Consider the following 19,912-nt stretch of genomic DNA (forward strand, 5'->3'; position numbering starts at 1 on the left):
CAATCTATTCTGCAGAACTGACCTCTCCACATCATAACCCTTACACCGCAGTATTACATGCTCTACTGTCTCCATCTCCTCCTGGCACACTCCACAAAGCCCCGTCTCATGTTCTCCTATCATCTGTAGTGTTTTATTTAATGCACAATGTCCCAGTCACGTGCAGTCATGTGACTCAGCAGCACATTTTAACCACATGGGGTATGTTCCAAAAGTTCCTCCATTCTCCTTTTTTCCTAACTTCTTTTCATTGGCCTTGATGAAAACGTCATCGTAGGAAGAAGAATTGCTAAGGACTCAGGAAAAGCAAAGAGCGCTGCTGAGAATTGGAACAGCCTTACACCCGTCTCTCTGTAACAATGTTACGCCCGGAAGGACTCTTATGGAGGACTGCAAGAGACACACACATGGAATTAAACAATTCTGTCCTTCAGGTCCTTGAGGTGGTCGAATCGATGTCTATGGTCTTTTGTGTGTATTTTCTGATGTGTAGAACTGAAGAAGCTTCTCGGATGAGAGGTGAAACGTCTTCAAGCAGCTTAAAGAAGTCCAGACGCTTTTCTTTGCAAGCTCCTTTGACTACGATGACCTGGATGACTGAGAACCTTCACAGACATTTTCTGGTCTTCTTAGTATCCATTTTAGTGTGGTTTCAGCTAACCAAGAATAAGAATTACGTTGTCTGGAAAATGCAATATTTAGAATTAATAAGCGGAGCTGGACACACCCACTACTTCACTCCATGCAGCCGGAAGCGGAAGTGAATCATTTGTAGTGATGCCGCCTCTTTTAATGACTTTACTCAGGGTTATCTGCAACCGCTGTAAATAGGCAGAAGGCTTTTCACCTGAGTTCTGGTTTGTGCTCAAGAATTTGGCAAAAAGCTCATCCCCATCATCAACAGTGCCATAGGATATGTCAAGAAAAATTTACACTGGCTTCCTATCAAATATCGAATTGATTTTAAAATTCTATTGTTTACTTAGAAAATTTTAAACAATATGGCACCTGACTACTTAGCTGATCTCCTCTGTCTGTACAGCCCTCAGAGAGCACTAAGATCATCGGGCCAACTGCTCTTGGTGCAACCTAGGTCTCGGCTGAAGACCAGAGGAGACCGTGCCTTTGCCATTGCTGCACCCAGGCTATGGAATACTCTCCCTCTTCATATTCGCGTGTCAGATTCCATTCAGTCTTTTAAATCACATTTAAAAACGTATTTGTTTGATCTGGCATTTAAGGCGAATTAGGGTAATTTACATCTGGCTCTGTATTTAGATTATGGAATTATCTTATATTTTAGATATTTGTAATTTATATTTTATTGTGATTTTATTTGTACTGCGATTTTACTGGAAAGCACTTTGGTGTACTTCGGTCTTAAAAATGTGCTATATAAATAAATTTTGATTGATTGATTGAAGAAGGCTGATATAATCATGAAGCGTTAGGACCACAGTGCTTTGCAATGTCAGCAGTTGGCGGAAGAAGGCTCTCAACTATTTTCGTTACCTTAAGTTTGTCAGATATGGTACGATCTGTGAGGGGGAATTCAACATTGTTGCGCCACGTATCATAATCAGCTTCGAAAGTAGAGCAAGGGGTTTTCTCCGAGAAGGGCCTTTGCGTGACCTTGAGAAGGCATTTCATTGTTCATAATGACATCCTCAACTACTACTCTCTGTACTTCAGGTGGAGTGAGCTGTTCAGGTGGTAAGTAGATAGTGGTTGTTCTGTGCGAGGCAGTCACCTCTACACTTGGAGAGGATGAGTGAGAGCCATGCTCAGGCGAGTGGGTTGAACCACTGCCCAATTTAACAGGACTTTGATCCTCAATGATGGTTGGTTCATCTCAGTCTGTGTCACTAGTGAACTGCGGATTTTGACTAGGCACTGATGCATTTGGTCCAACTGTGGGGTTACTCTCAGTGGACTTCTTCATTTTGGCCAGCTCACCTAATAAAACCTCAAAATCTGCACCACTCAGTTCGGCAAGACCTTTTAGTTCAGTTGGGTAAGAATGGATTAAACACGAACCCCTGTCTGCAGCATACAGCCAGACAGCAGCTGGATATGATGGACAACACTTGGGTTACGGCTTTGTCTTTTGCAAGGTAAGCTATCCTTAAGGAACTGGACTGGTTCACCTGATTGGAACTCCACAATGGCTGTGTTTTTAAAATGTGCCTCTGTGCTAGTTATTTTAATTACTCTTCCAATGGAACCAAACTACCCTAAGTAATCAATAACCTCATTGTCAACCTCATCACCTGTTACCCTCCTACTAGGACAGAGTTAGGTACTTTGACACCTTCAGTTTGGATTACATCCATGTTCTTATTACTCCAACCCAGAATGTCATTGACAAATGTAATGATTTGACCCAAAAGGCATGAAAGCACCAGTTGCTAAACTTCCAAAAATAAAAGGAATTAAACCTCCTGGCTGGTGCGCCACATTTGTGTAGCACCTCTACTCAGGACCAGTACACTTTCACTTCAAATAGAGACCCTAGACATCTTAATAGGTTCAGAAGGAGGTTTTGTTTTGGAGACTCACAAAAGGAATTGGCTTGGAAATGAACAACTGAGACCTTTATTGCCTCAGTACCATTCATAAACATATACAGCACAATAAACCAAACTGCACACTAATAGTGCATTTTAAAGGTGAATAGATATAAAGCAGAACAAATAAAATAAAGACAGTCGAATGAAAGACTTATACTGAATTGTATCAGAACTCTTTTGAATGAATAAAACGGATGGAAGTGTTCCCGTTGTGAAGTTTGAATTGTCCAGTCTGAATTGTCCTTTAAAGTCGTTGAAACCTGTAGCGGAAGTGTCAGTGTGCAAACCCTATTATCTGGGATAGGGCTTGTCTGAAATACAGGGATGCTTGAATCAGTTTCTCAGGCAAATCCTACAATCCGATCGCATGGCTGGCCACATCATTTCATGATCATTCAGGATCTCATTTGGGCTGTTCTCGCCGTCAGTGGTTCTCCAGAATCCTTTCTAGTAGTTCAAAAAACCAATCTACACAAACAGTGCAGAACAATGAATTTCTTTTCCATCTTGTGTTCTTAACATGAGCTCATGAACTTCTTTTCCAAATGTATTAATAACAAATGGCATTCCATTTAGCTTTACCAAGTTACAAGAGTTACAGTAACTTGTTTGTACCAGTATCAACTATTTTATCACAATTATATCACAATAAAGAACATCAGCAGCTTAAACAGTAATGTAAATAGTCATCGCAATCAAGGTGACATTCATCCGTAAGGCTAACAAGCAAATGTAACTTAATTCACAGTGCAAGTACTAATGAACTTGAAATATGCTCATTTCTATTAAGACTTAACCATTCTAATATAAACAGAGCTAGTGCTTCTATCCGAATACCTCCCCGATCGGAATATGGCTTCGTGGGGGTAGGGTAGCTAACAGCTATTAGCAGCTAGCATCGGCAGTAAAACACCTTTAGCTCAAAGCATTCAACACTTATAACACACTGTGAAGAACAACAAGAAAAGTAAAACAACACACCAAATTTGATGAACAAACGGCATGTCACTCACTGGGATATTCCAACACAAATAACTGGACAGACGTTATTCCCTTTGTGGTCAGAGTTCGGGGCCTAATAAAAGAGTAGCTTATTAGCATTTATACGTAAAACAATCTGGTCTCATTAATCAGGTTGCAGCATTGCATACCAAATACTTTTCGGTGAGCTCCGACACACACTTGACTGCCATCAGAGAGGGAAGATCTCATAGGAAGAGACAGGTAATGCTTCCTGCGCACTAGACGCACGGTTGTCAGAACACAAAACTGCATTACAGCACCCCCTTCTGACAATAACAGGCTATAGCCTTAGATAAAAAAAAGAAGGAGGGGGGGGGGGGGGATTTTACGGACCTGTATTTCACATGGGTTACACTATTATCTAACAATTCTCAGCCTGTAATTTTGTACTTACTATATAAGTCTAGGATATTCTGTTCAGACTAATTTGGCGCAGGAAAATTGCACCCTGACTTAAACTGGCTATGATATCTAAGCATGTTTGGAAATCCCTCTGCAGCTCTACATGTCAGTCTCAATAATTCAGTTCAATCATAGAGCCAAATTCACTCTTTTACCCCATTATTACATGGAGGGCCAACTCTTAATGAGAACCATTGCAATGTATATATATATATATAAAAAATTTTTTAAAAAAAATTCACTAAATGAACTTTATTTAATCACTATATTCCTAACATGCACAGACAGTGACTTCTCTCTGCATGTCTTATTTTCACCTTTGACCTTCACTGCGATGTCTGGGAGCCCGTCCCCTTCTCTCTGCCTCTCACACATCCAGTAGCAGGCCATGTTTGTGCCTTCATGAGCTGTACCATCCAGTGTTTTGCTTTATTAAGTCTTTATTATCAATTTTTTTGTCAGTCTCGTATTTACATTTTTCTTTATATCCGGGAGATCTCTCAATCTTGCCAAATCCCATTACACACAATGTACATATGTTTGCACTTCACATCTCCTTTAGCCCATTTTTAGAGACTCAAGTTCATTTATCAACACTTAACTGTTGGAATATTTCCTAAAAATAAACTGAACGTTGAAACCAAATATTTCCTTGGATTTATTGAAATGAATATTTGCAAAGCAATCAAAACAGCACAATCTTCACACCAGCATTGACACCAAAAATATCACCTCTTTTATACTCCTCGTATAAATTGTATCCTACCTACACCCGTTTTCACACCTTCTCTTGTGTGATTAGGTAGAGGATCATTAGGAGGTCCCTCTAAGGGGGACGCTCCCACAGAGCTTAAATCTGGAACTCTCCACCATTTGACCTTAGACCTGAAGAAGATTCTCGGTTGAGAGGTGAAATAATCTTCAAGCAATTTAAAGAAGTCCAGATTTTTAGGGTCTGTTGCAGAGTGAAAGTTTTTCCACAAAAGGTCACAGTGAAACTCTTTCCCACCACCACAGTGATGACAGGGTTGAGAACTGGATCCTTCTGTGTCGGTCTGCTTCTAAACAAAGACACAAAGACAGTGTAAGTCAGGGAATTCCTTCAACATTTTAATTCTGAAAGTGGCCTGAAATAAAAAGTAAGCTGATTCTGAGGGGGTCAGGTGGGATACACTGATTGGTTTTAGTTAGATGACCCTCCCGTTGTTCATTTAGTAAATACAAGTAAAATGGATTGATTCTTATAAAGCACTTTTTTACTCTGCCTGAGCACTCAAGGTGCTTTTTACAACACGGTAAAGCACTTTGCATGCTAGAGTAAAGTGACCTGGTACTGAGACTCAATAAATGTCTTTGTTGTAGAGCAACCTTTCTACCAGTGGTAGGCAACCTTTCTGATGATGAGTGCCATCTAAAATTTCCTCAAAAGTCAATTTACCATATCAACAATTGCATTAACAATAAATTTAATAATGCTGCATATCAACAGTTACATAACTGCTAAGTGCTACATAACTTTGCACTTTTGCTGTAACGAGACAAATTTCCCACCTGTGGGACTAATAAAGGTCATCTTATCTTACACACTATATAGAACAACTTCATAGAAATAGATTTGCTATATTTCAAAAAAAATTTTTTTTATCCATAACAAGAACACCATAACAGCAAAGGAACTATACAAACAGAAAATGCAGATGCTATTAATGGTCGCCTCACAACAATGGTAAATGGCCTGTATAGCGCTTTACTTAATCCCTATGGACCTTGACACTGCATTCAGTCATCCACCCATTCACACACTGGTGATGGCAGCTACATTGTAGACACAGCTGCCTTGGGCGCGCTGACAGAGGCGAGGCTGCCGGACACTAGCGCCACCGGGCCCTCTGGCCAACACCAGTAGGCAACGGGTGAAGTGTTTTGCCCAAGGACACAATGACCGAGACTGTCGGAGCCGGGGCTCGAACCGGCAACCTTCCGATTACAAGAAGAACTGCCAACTCTTGAGCCACATTTGCCCCAAAAACAATGATAAGAAAAAATAAACTGGGCTAATATGACTTATCTTTATACAAGGATTTGCAGATTAATGTGATCCCTGCCGCTGCTTTGTATTTGAAAGTTGTGTTATCTGGGGATCATATTTTGTAACTCGTTGAGGTGTCCCGTTATATCAGCGAGAAAGAAACATTGTCAACCCATCTTGATGCATGCTCAATCATCCAGGTAAGTAAACCTCCAAAAATTGATTCTGTTCATCTGGACATATAATTTTGTGGGAGAAACGTTTCGTCACTCATCCAAGTGACTCCTTCAGTCTCAGCTGACTGCAAGTTTCCCCCAATCTTATAAACAGTACATTTGCATAATGGTCAGTGGTTGTTGATCAATGGTCATGAGAATCTGCATAATTAAGCTTAAGGAACTGAACTCCCAGCACATTGTTCCTTCAGTGGGCTGGTTTCAGTCATTATCTAAATGCACTGTTTCCAAAATTCCAAAATTGAGTCCAGTAGAATTACTAACATTCGAACACAATTTAATGAGCACAGTTGAACGAAACAGTCAGTCTTAAACAAGAAGATAATAATATACATACATACCTCACAGTAACTGCACTTGCAGTTTCTTTCTGGTGTGGCTCTGTTGGTGGATTTTAAGGTAACGTGGCGCTTTAAAAGCCTTCTCACACAGGTCACATTTATAAGGTCTCCCCACAGTGTGGGTAAACATGTGGCGTTCTAAGTCTTTATATCTCACAAACGGTTTCCCACACTGATCACAGCAGTAAACGTCATTTCCAGTATGAATGCGGAGGTGAATATTTAGGCTGCCTAGCAAGTGGAAGGTTTTTCCACATATGTGGCAGCTGTACGCCTTAAATCCAGAGTGGATAACTTGATGACGCTGTAAGAGGCCACTGTGAGTAAAAGCTTTACCACACTGATCACAGCTGTATGCTTTAACTCCACTGTGGCTGAGTTGGTGTCTTTTTAAGCTTCCAGCCTCGGTAAAAGATTTTCCACACAAGTCACAGGTGTAAGGTTTAATTCCACTGTGGATGAGTTGGTGTGTTTGTAAGTTTCTAGGCTGGGTAAAAGACTTTCCACATAAGTCACAGGTGTAAGGTTTAATTCCACTGTGGATGAGTTGGTGTCTTTTTAAGCTTTCAGCGTGGGTATAAGATTTTCCACACAAGTCACAGGTGTACGGTTTAACTCCACTGTGGATGAGTTGGTGTCTTTTTAAGCTTTCAGCGTGGATATAAGATTTTCCACACAAGTCACAGGTGTACGGTTTAACTCCACTGTGGACGAGCTGGTGTGTTTGTAAGCTTCCAGCGTGGGCAAAAGATTTTCCACACAAGTCACAGGTGTACGGTTTAACTCCACTGTGGATGAGTTGGTGTCTTTTTAAGCTTTCAGCGTGGATATAAGATTTTCCACACAAGTCACAGGTGTATGCTTTAACTCCATTGTGGATGAGTCGGTGTGTTTTTAAGCTTTCAGCGTGGGTAAACGATTTTCCACACAAGTCACAGGTGTACGCTTTAATTCCACTGTGGATGAGATGGTGTCTTTTTAAGTTAGCAGCAAAAGTAAAAGATTTTCCACATAAGTCACAGGTGTACGCTTTAACTCCACTGTGGATGAGTTGGTGTGTTTTTAAGCTTCCAGCCCGGTTGAAAGATTTTCCACACAAGTCACAGCTGTACGCTTTAACTCCACTGTGGATGACTTTGTGTCTTTTTAAGCTCCCAGCCAGGGTAAAATCCTTCCCACACTCATCACAGCTGTATGTTTTCTCTCTCTTTCTTCTGTGAGGTTTGTCCGCCTCCTGAGAGCGCTGACTTCTCGCTCCATGTTGGTCCTGCAGTGACAGAGATACAAACAGAGGCAGTGAGTGAAATGCAGTCGTGGAACAAACTGCCTCCATTAGTGGAATCAAAGATGTCAACAAACACGTCGTAGGTGTGTTACCACCACCTTCTGCTGATATTATCACATTACAATTATGAGCTACAATGAGAGTTGTAACCTGCACACAGGTTCAATAACAGATATTCTTGCTCACCTTTTGGGTTGAAGTCATTGTTTCCTCTGTAGTGGCTGAGCTGAGTCTAAATGGCTCGTCTCCTCCTGATGATCAGCTGGAACAAAAATATATTTATATGTATTTCATCCTTGATCAAAAGAAGCTGAGATGGAAAGCTCAAATCCACTCAAACTAAATGTCTTCAGTCAGTGTGTCAGCCTCCAGTTAACAACAGTGGTGAGAAACTGCAGTAATGAACCTCCACTGAGTAACTGCAGTTTGGTGCTTCATTTGAACCTCATAGATTTTATTAAACAAAATGGATAAAAAACACACAGTACAAAACAGAAGGTGAGCTGATAGTAAGAGTATCATCATCTCAAACTACATCAAGATTCTTAGAGCATGTCATGGTTCACTTGATCCCTGCAAACAGGCACAAACTGAAACTGTCTAAAGCTTTTGTGAAGACACTGAAGCAGTGGACTGATGAGGCTGTGGAGAATCTGCAGGTGTGTCTGGACTGCACCGACTGGCAGGTTTTCAAAATTGTTATCAACAGTTTGGATTATTATAGAGATCCTGTGACATCAGCTTCTGTGAGGAAGCTGCAAAGCATCACACACCAGGGTGAGTTAGAATAATGGCCAGCCCTGGTTCTCTAATATATTCATTGGGCTATAAAGCTGAAGACATGATCACTTCAATGAACCTGACCGAAAAGGAGGTGAGTGAGTACCACACTCTCAAAAACAAACTTAAGGCACACTTTGTAGTCAGAAGAAACATTATCTTTTAAACATGAAAAGTTCAACCGAAGGCAGCAAGAAGTGGGAGAGACGGCAGATCGGTTTATTACATCCCTATATGCCTTGGCGTAGCATTGTGACTACGGGGCGCTGTACAGTGAAATGATAATTGACAGACTCGCTGTCGGAATGAGAGACAAGAGGCTCTCGGAGGAACTGCAAGTGGATGCAGAGCTCATGTTAGAAAAAGCAGTGATAGGGATTCCCCAAAGTGAGCTTGTTAAGAAGCACCAGCATCTTCTTAAAAACAACTTCAAGCAGGAGAATCCTTGCAACGTGGACATCATTAGCAAAGATAAAACATTTCAAACCAGAACAGACTGTGCCACAAAACACAGAGAGGAACATGAAACATGACACAAGGCAATGCAATCGATGTGGAAAGACAACACCTCACAGCAAAAAGAAGAAGAAGAAAAAGAAAGTGTACTTTATTGGTCCCCGTGGGGAAAATCCCTCTCTGCATTTAACCCATTCACTCAGTGAAGCAGTGCCCAGCCAAAGAGGTAGTCTGCAATCAGAGTAAAAAGAAAGGTCACTATGCAAGAGTGTGCAGGTCGGGGGCACTGGGAGAAATATGGGCAGCAGGTGGTGACATTGAAGAGAGGGAAGTAGCACAGTAGCATCTGATAGAACTGAGGATGCATGGATGACTAAAAAAAAAAGTTAACAATATAGACCTGTTGGCTCAAAATTGACAAAAGAGCGGATGTAACAGTCTTGCCTGAAAGAAAAAAGCAGTTACAAAAGAAAGCAGTTAGCAGTTACAGAGAAATTTACAGCTAACCTGAGTACTCCGGGCAACACTACAATACTGTGTATGTAGTAGCAGACCTGACACAAGGGTTACTTAGCTGCCCAACAAGTGTAGAGCTTGGGTTAGTGGACAGAGTAGAAGCAGCGTCACTCCCTTCAGCAGAGGCGGTAAAGCAGCAGTTTCTGAAGCTACTTAGCTGTTTAGGACAAATGGAGGGGGAATACAAAATTGAGCTTAAAGCAGATGCTAAGCCATTTATCTGTTGACCCCAAAAAGGGTCCCACTTCCCTACTGCCTAAAATCAAAAAGGAGCTAGCTTGTATAGAAGAGTTAGGGGTAATCTCCAGAGTGTAGCGGTCTACTGGACTGCTGTGCAGGAATCTTTCCAGTACCCAAACCAAACAGAGAAGAAGTGTGTGTATTGACTTGACCAAACGTAACAATTCTGTGAAAAGAGAAAGACACATGTTGCAATCAGTATAGCACACCGTAGGACAGCTAGAAGGCGCAAAGTTCTTCTCAAAACTCGATGCTAACTCAGAATTGTGGAAAATACCTTTTTCCAAGCAGAAATGCGACTTTGCAAAAACCTTGATCAAGTTGCTTGGACAGATCATTGACAGTACAAGCGTCAAAGCAGACCCAGAAAAAGTGAACATGGTCAGCAACATGGAGGCTGATGTAAGTGGAGCGAGACAATTTCTGAAAATGGTTAATCATCAAGGCAATGTTTCCCCACCAAGCAGAAAAAACAGCTATTGAGAGAACTACGCCGTAGCAAAAAAGTACTGTTGGAGTGAGGCTCAACAAACAGTGTTTGACAGCATTAAGTCAGTACTGAGTACCTGGCAGTCTACAGTCCCAAAGCACAAACAACAGTATCAGCATTAAGCATCCTCCTATGGACTGGGAGCAGTGCTACTTCAGAAACAAGAGGAAGACTCAACCAAGGTAGTGACCTTCACTTCAAAAGCATCAACCCCCACACAACAAAGATATACTCAAATAGAGAAGGAGGCATTAGCCGTTAGGGCTGCCAGGATTTGTCAACTAGTCACGATTACTTCGACTATTAAATTTGCTGACAACTAATTTAATAGTTGACGCATCCTTTGAAGCTTTGTAAGATCCTGAAAGACACAGGAATACGTAGGATTCAAGAGTGTACTAACGGACTGAAACAGAAGATGGCAGCACTGCATCTACAAGAATCCCAGTTGCCGTTAAACGCCAAAGAAGAAGAAGCAGTTTCCAGTATCGTAGGTGATAACGTTACAGTGACGCAACAAAGGCTGTCCAAACTAGAAGACTTCTCCAAATGCAGTCGACAAATGCGTGCTTCATTTCACTAGATTTGAAGGATGGGTCAGGTGTATTCTTCGTGACCAGCCTATCCCAGAATTCATAGCGTGGCTCAGCCAATTCCAGTTTTCAACTATGGTGGCAGCTACTTAGTTTTAATTGTGTGAATGCCACACGGCATTCACACAATTAAAACAGCAGAAGTGTGAACGATTGTGTTCCTGTTTCTCTTTATTCTTTCTTGTGTGAATGCAGCAGCTTTCAGAAAAAATCAGCTTCTACGCAGTGTTTTTTCAGCGGTTTCTCCTTCTTCTGCTGTTTTCAGATTCCACTACACAGCATTCACACTGGATTTTCGCAGGAAATGCAACTTTTCTAGTTCTACCTTATTCTAGTTGCTCAGACATTTGCTGGTTAACTACTCCCTCAGTTTTCATCTGATTTTCACCATTCACACTTTAAACTGTTCTGCTCCTTCTGCTAATGCCTGCTATATCTTTTGGTGCACATAACTTTTATACTTTGAGATATTAAGCTTTTTGTGCAATTTTTTGGCCCATTTTGCTGAATGGGACCACATTATCAGTGAGATCACCAGTTTTTCTTGCACAAGTATTTGGCCCCTTGAACTTTTACACATTTTGTCCCATTACAGCCACAAACATGAATCAATTTTATTGGAATTCCACGTGAAAGGCCAATACAAAGTGGTGTACATGTGAGAAGTGGAACAAAAATCATACATGATTCCAAACATTTTTTTTATTTATTTTTTACAAATAAATACCTGCAAAGTGGGGTGTGCGTAATTATTCAGCCCCCTGAGTCAATACTTTGTAGAACCACCTTTTGCTGCAATTACAGCTGCCAGTCTTTTAGGGTCTGTCTCTACCAGCTTTGCACATCTAGAAACAGAAATCCTTGCCCATTCTTCTTTGCAAAACAGCTCCAGCTCAGTCAGATTAGATGGGCAGTGTTTGTGAACAGCTGTTTTCAGATCTTGCCACAGATTGTCGATTGGATTTAGATCTGGACTTTGACTGGGCCATCCTAACACATGGATAGGTTTTGTTTTAAACCATTCCATTGTTGCCCTGGCTTTATGTATAGGGTGGGTGCCCTGCTGGAAGGTGAACCTCCGCCCCAGTCTCAAGTCTTTTGCAGACTCCAAGAGGTTTTCTTTCAAGATTGCTCTGTATTTGGCTCCATCCATTTCCCCATCAACTCTGACCAGCTTCCCTGTCCTTGCTAAAGAGAAGCACCCCCAGAGCATGATGCTGCCTCACCATATTTGACAGTGGGGATGGTGTGTTGAGAGTGATGTGCAGTGTTAGTTTTCAGCCACACAGTGTTTTGCATTTTGGCCTAATCTTTTTGTATAACTGGAAAATGCCAAGTATGGACAGTTTTTGTGAGATACCAAATCTCCTTTTCAAAACACTGAAAATTACCTCCATTATATTTTCCCACCAATTCCGAAGTCCCGAACAGCTCCATAAGATATGTAAAATCGAAACATTTTGACCATCACATCTCCAACATTCGTCCGTAGAGGCCAGGTTCCATTTATACAATTGTTGCGGTGTTCGATGCCACCAATGGATTATTTTAAGTTGAATAAATCTACTGCCTGTTTCTTTATAACTAGTATTAACATTTTGAAAACATGAATCCCATTCAACTGAAGATATGGCCAATGCCATGTCCTGGGCCCAGTAGCCCTTAACTTTAAGGAGAGGGTCAGCCGACCGTTCTTGCGATAAATGATAAATCTTAGAGGTAATGGTCTTGAGAGCAGGACTTCCACAGGGCTGCCCACAGGACAGGTTCCCAACCACTTTGATAATGAACTATGTATTTGGACATATCTCCAGAATTGATTACGCTGCAACTTATATAATTCCACAATTTTATCAAAGCTTAAAAAACATTTAGTCCCACAATCAAATAAATCTGATACATTAAGGATGCCTGCCTTACACCACTGTAACCAGTCAACCGATGTCCCTCCAATTAAAATTATTTTATTTCCCCATAAGGATGCCGAAGGAGATTTAATAAAGTCCCAGCGACCCACCCTATGTAATTTACACCACAATGTCTTTGCATTTGCAATTATAGGATGGGTACGTTTATGACTGGTATCAAACAGCTCCCTCCAAGGAGAAATACCGCCATTAACTTCCGTCTCCATATGGGACCAGATGGGTTTAACTGGTGCAGTAGGTAACCAAGCTCTAAGTTGTTTCACATTCATCACCCAATAATACCACTGGAAATTAGGCAATGAAAAACCTCCTTGTTTTGTACTCGCTTGAAGTTTCTTAATACTTAAACGATGTGGTGAGCTACCCCAAAGAAACTGCCGAATCAAAAAATCTAGATCTTTGAAATACTTATCTGGAATGTGTAATGGAATATTGGATAAAATATAAAAGATCATGGGTGCAGTCATCATCTTAATACAACTCATTTTACCACATATTGTGAGACGTATTCCGGACCATCTACCAAATTCCATTTTTATTCTTTCAAACATTGGCTCCATATTTGCTCAGACCATCTTAGTGTAATCTGAGGTCATTTGTATCCCCAAATACCTCAAACCATTCACAGACCACCCAAACTCCCACTGTTTAAATAAAGTATGAGGGCAGTGTCCTGACATAGGCATTGCCTCTGATTTATCCCAGTTGACGCAATACCCTGAAAGCAGCGTAAAGCTTTCTATACATTCTAATAGGGCTGGAATTGACTTCCCAGACTGGGTCATAAGTAACAACATATCATCTGCATATCATAGAAGCTTATGTTGACTATTAACCATCGAAATTCCAAATACGTCCGCACCTACACGGGTATTTTTGAAAACGCAGCTGTTTCGTCCACACGTAAACGGCGTTTCGAATCACCGAAAACAGATTTTTTTTAAAACTCTTTTTTTTCTGTTTACGTGTGGACAAGGAATACAGAGGTCAAAGGTATGTGCCTTTTTTTCACGTCACGCTGTGCGCCACGTTATTGTTTACAGGAGATGAATTGCAGAATGGCAGGTAGTCAGATTAACAGTATTTTGTCTCTATCTTCAGGTTTTACATTGGGTTTTTTTGTTTTTTTTCCCCCCTTTTCATACCGCTCTCCCCCTGCAATGGCTCTGTGACCCCCTAGGGGCGGGCCCCACACTTTGGGAAGGTCTGTCTTAAACAAATAATCCTACTCAACACAATCAAAAGCTTTAGCAGCATCCAGCGATAGGGCCACTTTTGGATATACTGAATCATATATATAATTTTTTCGTCATTACTACTTTTAATCGACCCACGAAGACCCTTGACAAGATTTTTTGGTCAGAATTCAGCAAAGATATGGGGCTCAACCACTTGGGTCTAAAGGGTCTTTCCCAGTTTTAGGAATAAATGTTATAAGTCCAGAGTGCATTGACTGAGGTAATGAGCCTACTTTAAAAGCCTCATTAAAAACATCAAGCAACAGGGGACTTAACATATCCTCAAATCCTCTATAGAAATCCAATGGTAACCCATCTAATCCTGGAGCTTTATTAAGTGGCATACTGTTAATTGCACGGGTAATCTCCTCCACTGTAATTGGAGCATCTATAATCTGCTGGTCAGTAGCAGAAAGCTGTGGCAGGTTTAAATCAGTAAAGAATGCTTCAAATTTCTGTTCATCTAAACTACCTCGTGTAGAATAAAGATTATTGTAAAAATGTTACCGTTTGGTAAATCGGTTTGGCTGAGATTAAAGTTACAGTTTTCACACAGCTGAATAAACGTCAAACAGAAAACTGGTTAAACAGAAGGGTAAGATGGTAGAATTTACTCCAGTGTCCTGCTATTTTTTAGACAGCAAGAAGCAGGAGGCTGAGGTTAGAACTCCACAGAGGCAATCTGCAAATTTCATTAAAAGTTTAATAAACTGTCATCTTGTCTTTATTTTTGGTTAGCACATACCTTAAACACTATAAGCTAATGATAATTATATAAGAGCAGATGCATGCTGGTGCAAATAGCAGTTCATTTTCCATCCAATGGATGCATGACGTGATTATCGCAAAAATAATCTAGTCGACTATCAAAAGAATCATTTTTGGCAGCCCTATTAGCCATAACCTGGGCGTGCAAGTGATTTTCTCATCAGCATCAAGTTTCATGTTGTGACAGATCGCAAGCCTTTAGAGCTACTTTTAGTCTCCAAGAACTTAGATGAACTACCGCCACGAGTACAAAGACTGAGAATGAGATTACCGTATTTTCACGACCATAAGGCGCACTTAAAAGTCTTAGATTTTCTTCAAAAAGTACGGCACGCCCTATAGCGCAGTGCGCCCTGTGTGTTGTAAGGAGGACGTAGTAGAGAACACCATGAGAACGCTAAAGGGTGAAGTGTGGGCGTTGATCGTATATACCGGACAATCGCACATACCTGTATAAAAGGACAGGTATGTGCATTATGTGGAACATCGTTGTTTTAACAACCCTGAAAATGGCAAAGAGACACGTTTATTAACCACAGTTTAAACTGAAGGCCATCAGCTACGCGGAGGAACATGGAAATCGAGCAGCGGCGAGAGAATTTAAGATTAACGAATCGATGGTTCGCAAATGGAGGAAGCTAGAAAACGACCTCCGGCAGGTCAAGAAAACGCAGCTGAGTTTCCGCGGACATAAGGCGAGGTGGCCCGAGTTGGAGGAAAGACTCGAGCGGTGGATCATCGAGCAAAGAGCGAGCGGGAGAAGCGTTTCGACGGTCACCATTCGGCTAAAAGCAGTTTCACTAGCTGAAGAGATGAACATTGAACATTTCCAAGGAGGTCCGTCCTGGTGCTTTCGTTTTATGAAACGGTGCCATTTTTCCATCCGGACCAGGACTACGGTAGCGCAGCAACTTCCAGCGGATTATAAGGAAAAGCTGGCCATCTTCCGCTCCTACTGCAGCAAACACATCGGCGACAAAAACATCCAGCCCAGCCACATCACTAACATGGACGAGGTCCCGCTCACTTTTGACATCCCGGTGAGTCACACTGTGGAGAAGAAGGGGACCAGCACGGTAGCGATACGCACAACGGGGTATGAAAAGTCTTCTTTCACTGTTGTGCTTGGCTGCCATGCTAATGGACAGAAACTGCCGCCTATGGTGATTTTTAAGCGAAAGACTTTGCCTAAAGAGAAGTTTCCAGCAGGAATCATCATTAAGGCAAATGAAAAGGGCTGGATGGATGAGGAAATGATGAAAGACTGGCTGAGGGAGGTGTATGTAAGGAGACCAGGTGGTTTTTTCCACGCATCACCATCGCTGTTGATCTGTGACTCTATGCGTGCCCATCTCACAGCCGATGTGAAAAAACTAGTGAAACAAATGAACTGTGAGCTTGCTGTCATTCTGGGAGGCCTGACAAAGGAACTCCAACCTCTGGACATCGGTGTGAACCGCCCGTTCAAAGTAAGGCTGCGAGCGGCCTGGGAGCGATGGATGACCGGTGGAGACCACAGTTTCACCAAGAGTGGAAGGCAGCGCCGGGCGAGTTACGCCACAATTTGCCAATGGATTGTAGATGCTTGGGCTAACATGTCTGCTGGCACTGTTGTTCGAGCTTTCGCAAAAGCCGGCATCGTTTCCGAGGAGCCGCACGGCACGGAAAGTGACTCTGACAGTGAAGAAAGTGAACCTGGCATGTTTGATGGAGATTTAGTGCAGCTGTTCAATTCAGACACAGAGGATGAGGACTTCGATGGGTTTGATTGATGATAAAAATGTGAGTACCAAACTTTGTTTTGCTCCTGCTTTATTTTTAAATATGCACACTTGTATGCTTGTGTGTTGTTGATGATGACGATTACCGGTAATAGAAATGTGAGTAAGGTACCGAACTCAGGTTTGCTCCCGCTTTATTTTTAAATACGCATACGGTACTTGTATGCGCCCTATAATCCAGTGCGCCTTATGTGTGTGTTAAATACAGTAATGGCACACATAACTGAGACTGCGCCTTTTAGTACAGTGCGTCTTATGGTCATGAAAATACGGTAATGAGGTTCTCTTTCACCATCTCACATGTCATACACACAGCAACTGCAGACGTGCTGCCAGAGTGCCAGAAAGAGCGGTTTCTAACACGACATTAAGAGATGAAATGGACTTGTATGCACATCAGGCCTTCCTGAAATAGAGGACAGACAACAACAAATAAGACAGCAGCAACACAGAGATGAAACAATAAAACATGTCCAACTCTACTGCAAAATCTTTTTGACTGGAGTAACAGCCAGTATTTGGTTGTAGTGGACTATTTCTCAAGATACACAGAAATACCTGAGCTGTCTTCTAACACATCAGCAGCAATGATTGAACACTTAAAGTCCGTATTGGCACGCCACAGCATACCAACATAATTAAAGTCAGATAATGGCCCACAATTCTCCTCAGAACTCTTCCCAACGTTTGCTCTAGAGTGGGGCTTTGCCCACACCGCTTCCAGCCTGAGATTCCCTCAGAGAAACGGTGAGACTGAAAGAGAAATGAGAACAGTAAAAAGCCTTCTACAGAAAGCAGACCCATCTCTCACCATCATGGCATATTGCACCACACCACTTGCCAATGGACATAGCCCTGCAGAGATTCTAATGGGGAGGAAACTTCGTACCACAGCCCCTATACTTCCATCCTGCCTCAAACCAGGCAGGATAAACATCACTATGCTGAGAGACATAAAAAAGAAAAAAAGAGAGAGAGGAGAGATAGAAACAGTGGAAATGGTTCAACAACAGAGAGCACAAGACCTCACTGGACTACAACCAGGAGATCAAGTTTGGATCTGGGACATGAAAGAAAACGGGACAATATAAAGCAGAGCGGAATTCTCCACGATATTATCTCATTGAGACAATCCCCCACCCACCCAAGTCTCATATACCACCAAGTAACCAAACTACGGAAAGAAGATATCCTAGAAGCCAAATCACAACAACAGTCGCCTTGAGGATTTGGTGCTATATATAAAAAAAAATATAAATATAACTGAATTGAATACTCAGAGGAGGGGTGTTATGGTAGGGACTAATTAAATGTTCATGCAGCACCGTCTGGTTTTTTTTGTTGTGGCCTGCCAATAAAGGGACTCACTATGTTAAGACAGAGCTGTCCTTGTCTCATTAATACTGCTGCTATTATAAACCCCAGATCTACAAAAACAACGTGTTCATCCACAGCAGCTGGACAATAAAGTTATAGTGACCCTGATACTGCAGCAGATCGCTCTGACTTCCTGTTATCACTTCAAATAGAAACGAGGCTGTAGAGGTTTGGTGCAGGCAGAAAAACAGCTGCAGGGACAATGAAAAGACTTTTCTGCTCCAACTTCTCCCAGCATGCTGAGCTAATGATTAGTTGGTGTTTTTCTCCAAACACTCTCTCACTCTTCTCTCAACGTGTTCACAATAAACTGTGAACAGACACCGAGGAGAGCAGCAGAAGACCTCATTCAGGAGCTAAACTCAACATGAACTGAACTCACAGTAAAGTTAGCTCGGTGCTTACCTTTAGATGAGCCCACAAACCGAGAGAAACTCCGCGATGAAGCTGCAACTCTTTCCAAACACAGGAAACAGATCAGGGAGCAGAGACCCACGTGGTTCACGCTGATCTCAGCTACGATCCAGGAGACAAGGGTGGGCAGATCGATGCAGATATCGATCAGGACGTTGGTAGTGGTTTATGATCGATACTTTAGTTTGTTTCTCTCCTCTAAGTTCACTACTTTACTCCCGTTTCATGACAAAGCAGCTCTCTCTGCTCGGCTCCTCTCGTGCACACACACTTTGCTCCGCCCTCTTCTCTTCTTCTTCTTCTTTGTGTTTAACGGCGGTTGGCAACCAACGTAAAGGAGCATTACCGCCTCCTACTGTTCCGGAGTATGGGTCAGACAGTGAGTTTACAATTTGTATCCAAAAATAAATAAATAAATAAATAAATTTCCCAATTCCCCGCTCCTTCAATCTATTCTGCAGAACTGACCTCTCCACATCATAACCCTTACACCGCAGTATTACATGCTCTACTGTCTCCATCTCCTCCTGGCATACTCCACAAAGCCCCGTCTCATGTTCTCCTATCATCTGTAGTGTTTTATTTAATGCACAATGTCCCAGTCACGTGCAGTCACGTGACTCAGCAGCACATCTTAACCACATGGGGTATGTTCCAAAAGTTCCTCCATTCTCCTTTTTTCCTAACTTCTTTTCATTGGCCTTGATGAAAACGTCATCGTAGGAAGAAGAATTGCTAAGGACTCAGGAAAAGCGAAGAGCGCTGCTGAGAATTGGAACAGCCTTACACCCGTCTCTCTGTAACAATGTTACGCCCGGAAGGACTCTTATGGAGGACTGCAAGAGACACACACATGGAATTAAACAATTCTGTCCTTCAGGTCCTTGAGGTGGTCGAATCGATGTCTATGGTCTTTTGTGTGTATTTTCTGATGTGTAGAACTGAAGAAGCTTCTCGGATGAGAGGTGAAACGTCTTCAAGCAGCTTAAAGAAGTCCAGACGCTTTTCTTTGCAAGCTCCTTTGACTACGATGACCTGGATGACTGAGAACCTTCACAGACATTTTCTGGTCTTCTTAGTATCCATTTTAGTGTGGTTTCAGCTAACCAAGAATAAGAATTACGTTGTCTGGAAAATGCAATATTTAGAATTAATAAGCGGAGCTGGACACACCCACTACTTCACTCCATGCAGCCGGAAGCGGAAGTGAATCATTTGTAGTGATGCCGCCTCTTTTAATGACTTTACTCAGGGTTATCTGCAACCGCTGTAAATAGGCAGAAGGCTTTTCACCTGAGTTCTGGTTTGTGCTCAAGAATTTGGCAAAAAGCTCACCCCCATCATCAACAGTGCCATAGGATATGTCAAGAAAAATTTACACTGGCTTCCTATCAAATATCGAATTGATTTTAAAATCCTATTGTTTACTTAGAAAATTTTAAACA

At 41.9% G+C, this 19,912-nt stretch overlaps 1 protein-coding gene across 2 annotated transcripts in view; it reads right to left on the reverse strand.

Moving 5' to 3' along the window:
* Positions 1 to 2,579: 2,579 nt before the first annotated feature.
* Positions 2,580 to 19,912, reverse strand: part of LOC147321620 (uncharacterized) — a 31,676-nt gene continuing 14,343 nt past the window's right edge. The window contains exons 1-4 of one of the 2 annotated variants that reach the window (XM_086305697.1): positions 18,459 to 19,011; positions 8,073 to 8,148; positions 6,602 to 7,868; positions 2,580 to 5,056 (exon numbers count right to left, since the gene is read on the reverse strand). In XM_086305697.1, the coding sequence (XP_086161823.1) occupies positions 6,603 to 7,868; positions 8,073 to 8,090 (1,284 nt within the window). In that variant the 5' untranslated portion in view covers positions 8,091 to 8,148; positions 18,459 to 19,011 and the 3' untranslated portion in view covers positions 2,580 to 5,056; position 6,602. Of the gene's footprint in view, positions 5,057 to 6,601; positions 7,869 to 8,072; positions 8,149 to 18,458; positions 19,012 to 19,912 lie in introns of those variants that run through there. The other variant, XM_086305698.1, reaches the window with a different exon arrangement.

This window comes from Aulonocara sp. 'chitande type north' Nkhata Bay, linkage group LG9 (assembly GCF_057382095.1).
Source record: "Aulonocara sp. 'chitande type north' Nkhata Bay isolate Kocher_YH1m ecotype deep benthic linkage group LG9, A_spYH_male_GT1.1, whole genome shotgun sequence".
NCBI lineage: Eukaryota > Metazoa > Chordata > Actinopteri > Cichliformes > Cichlidae > Aulonocara > Aulonocara sp. 'chitande type north' Nkhata Bay.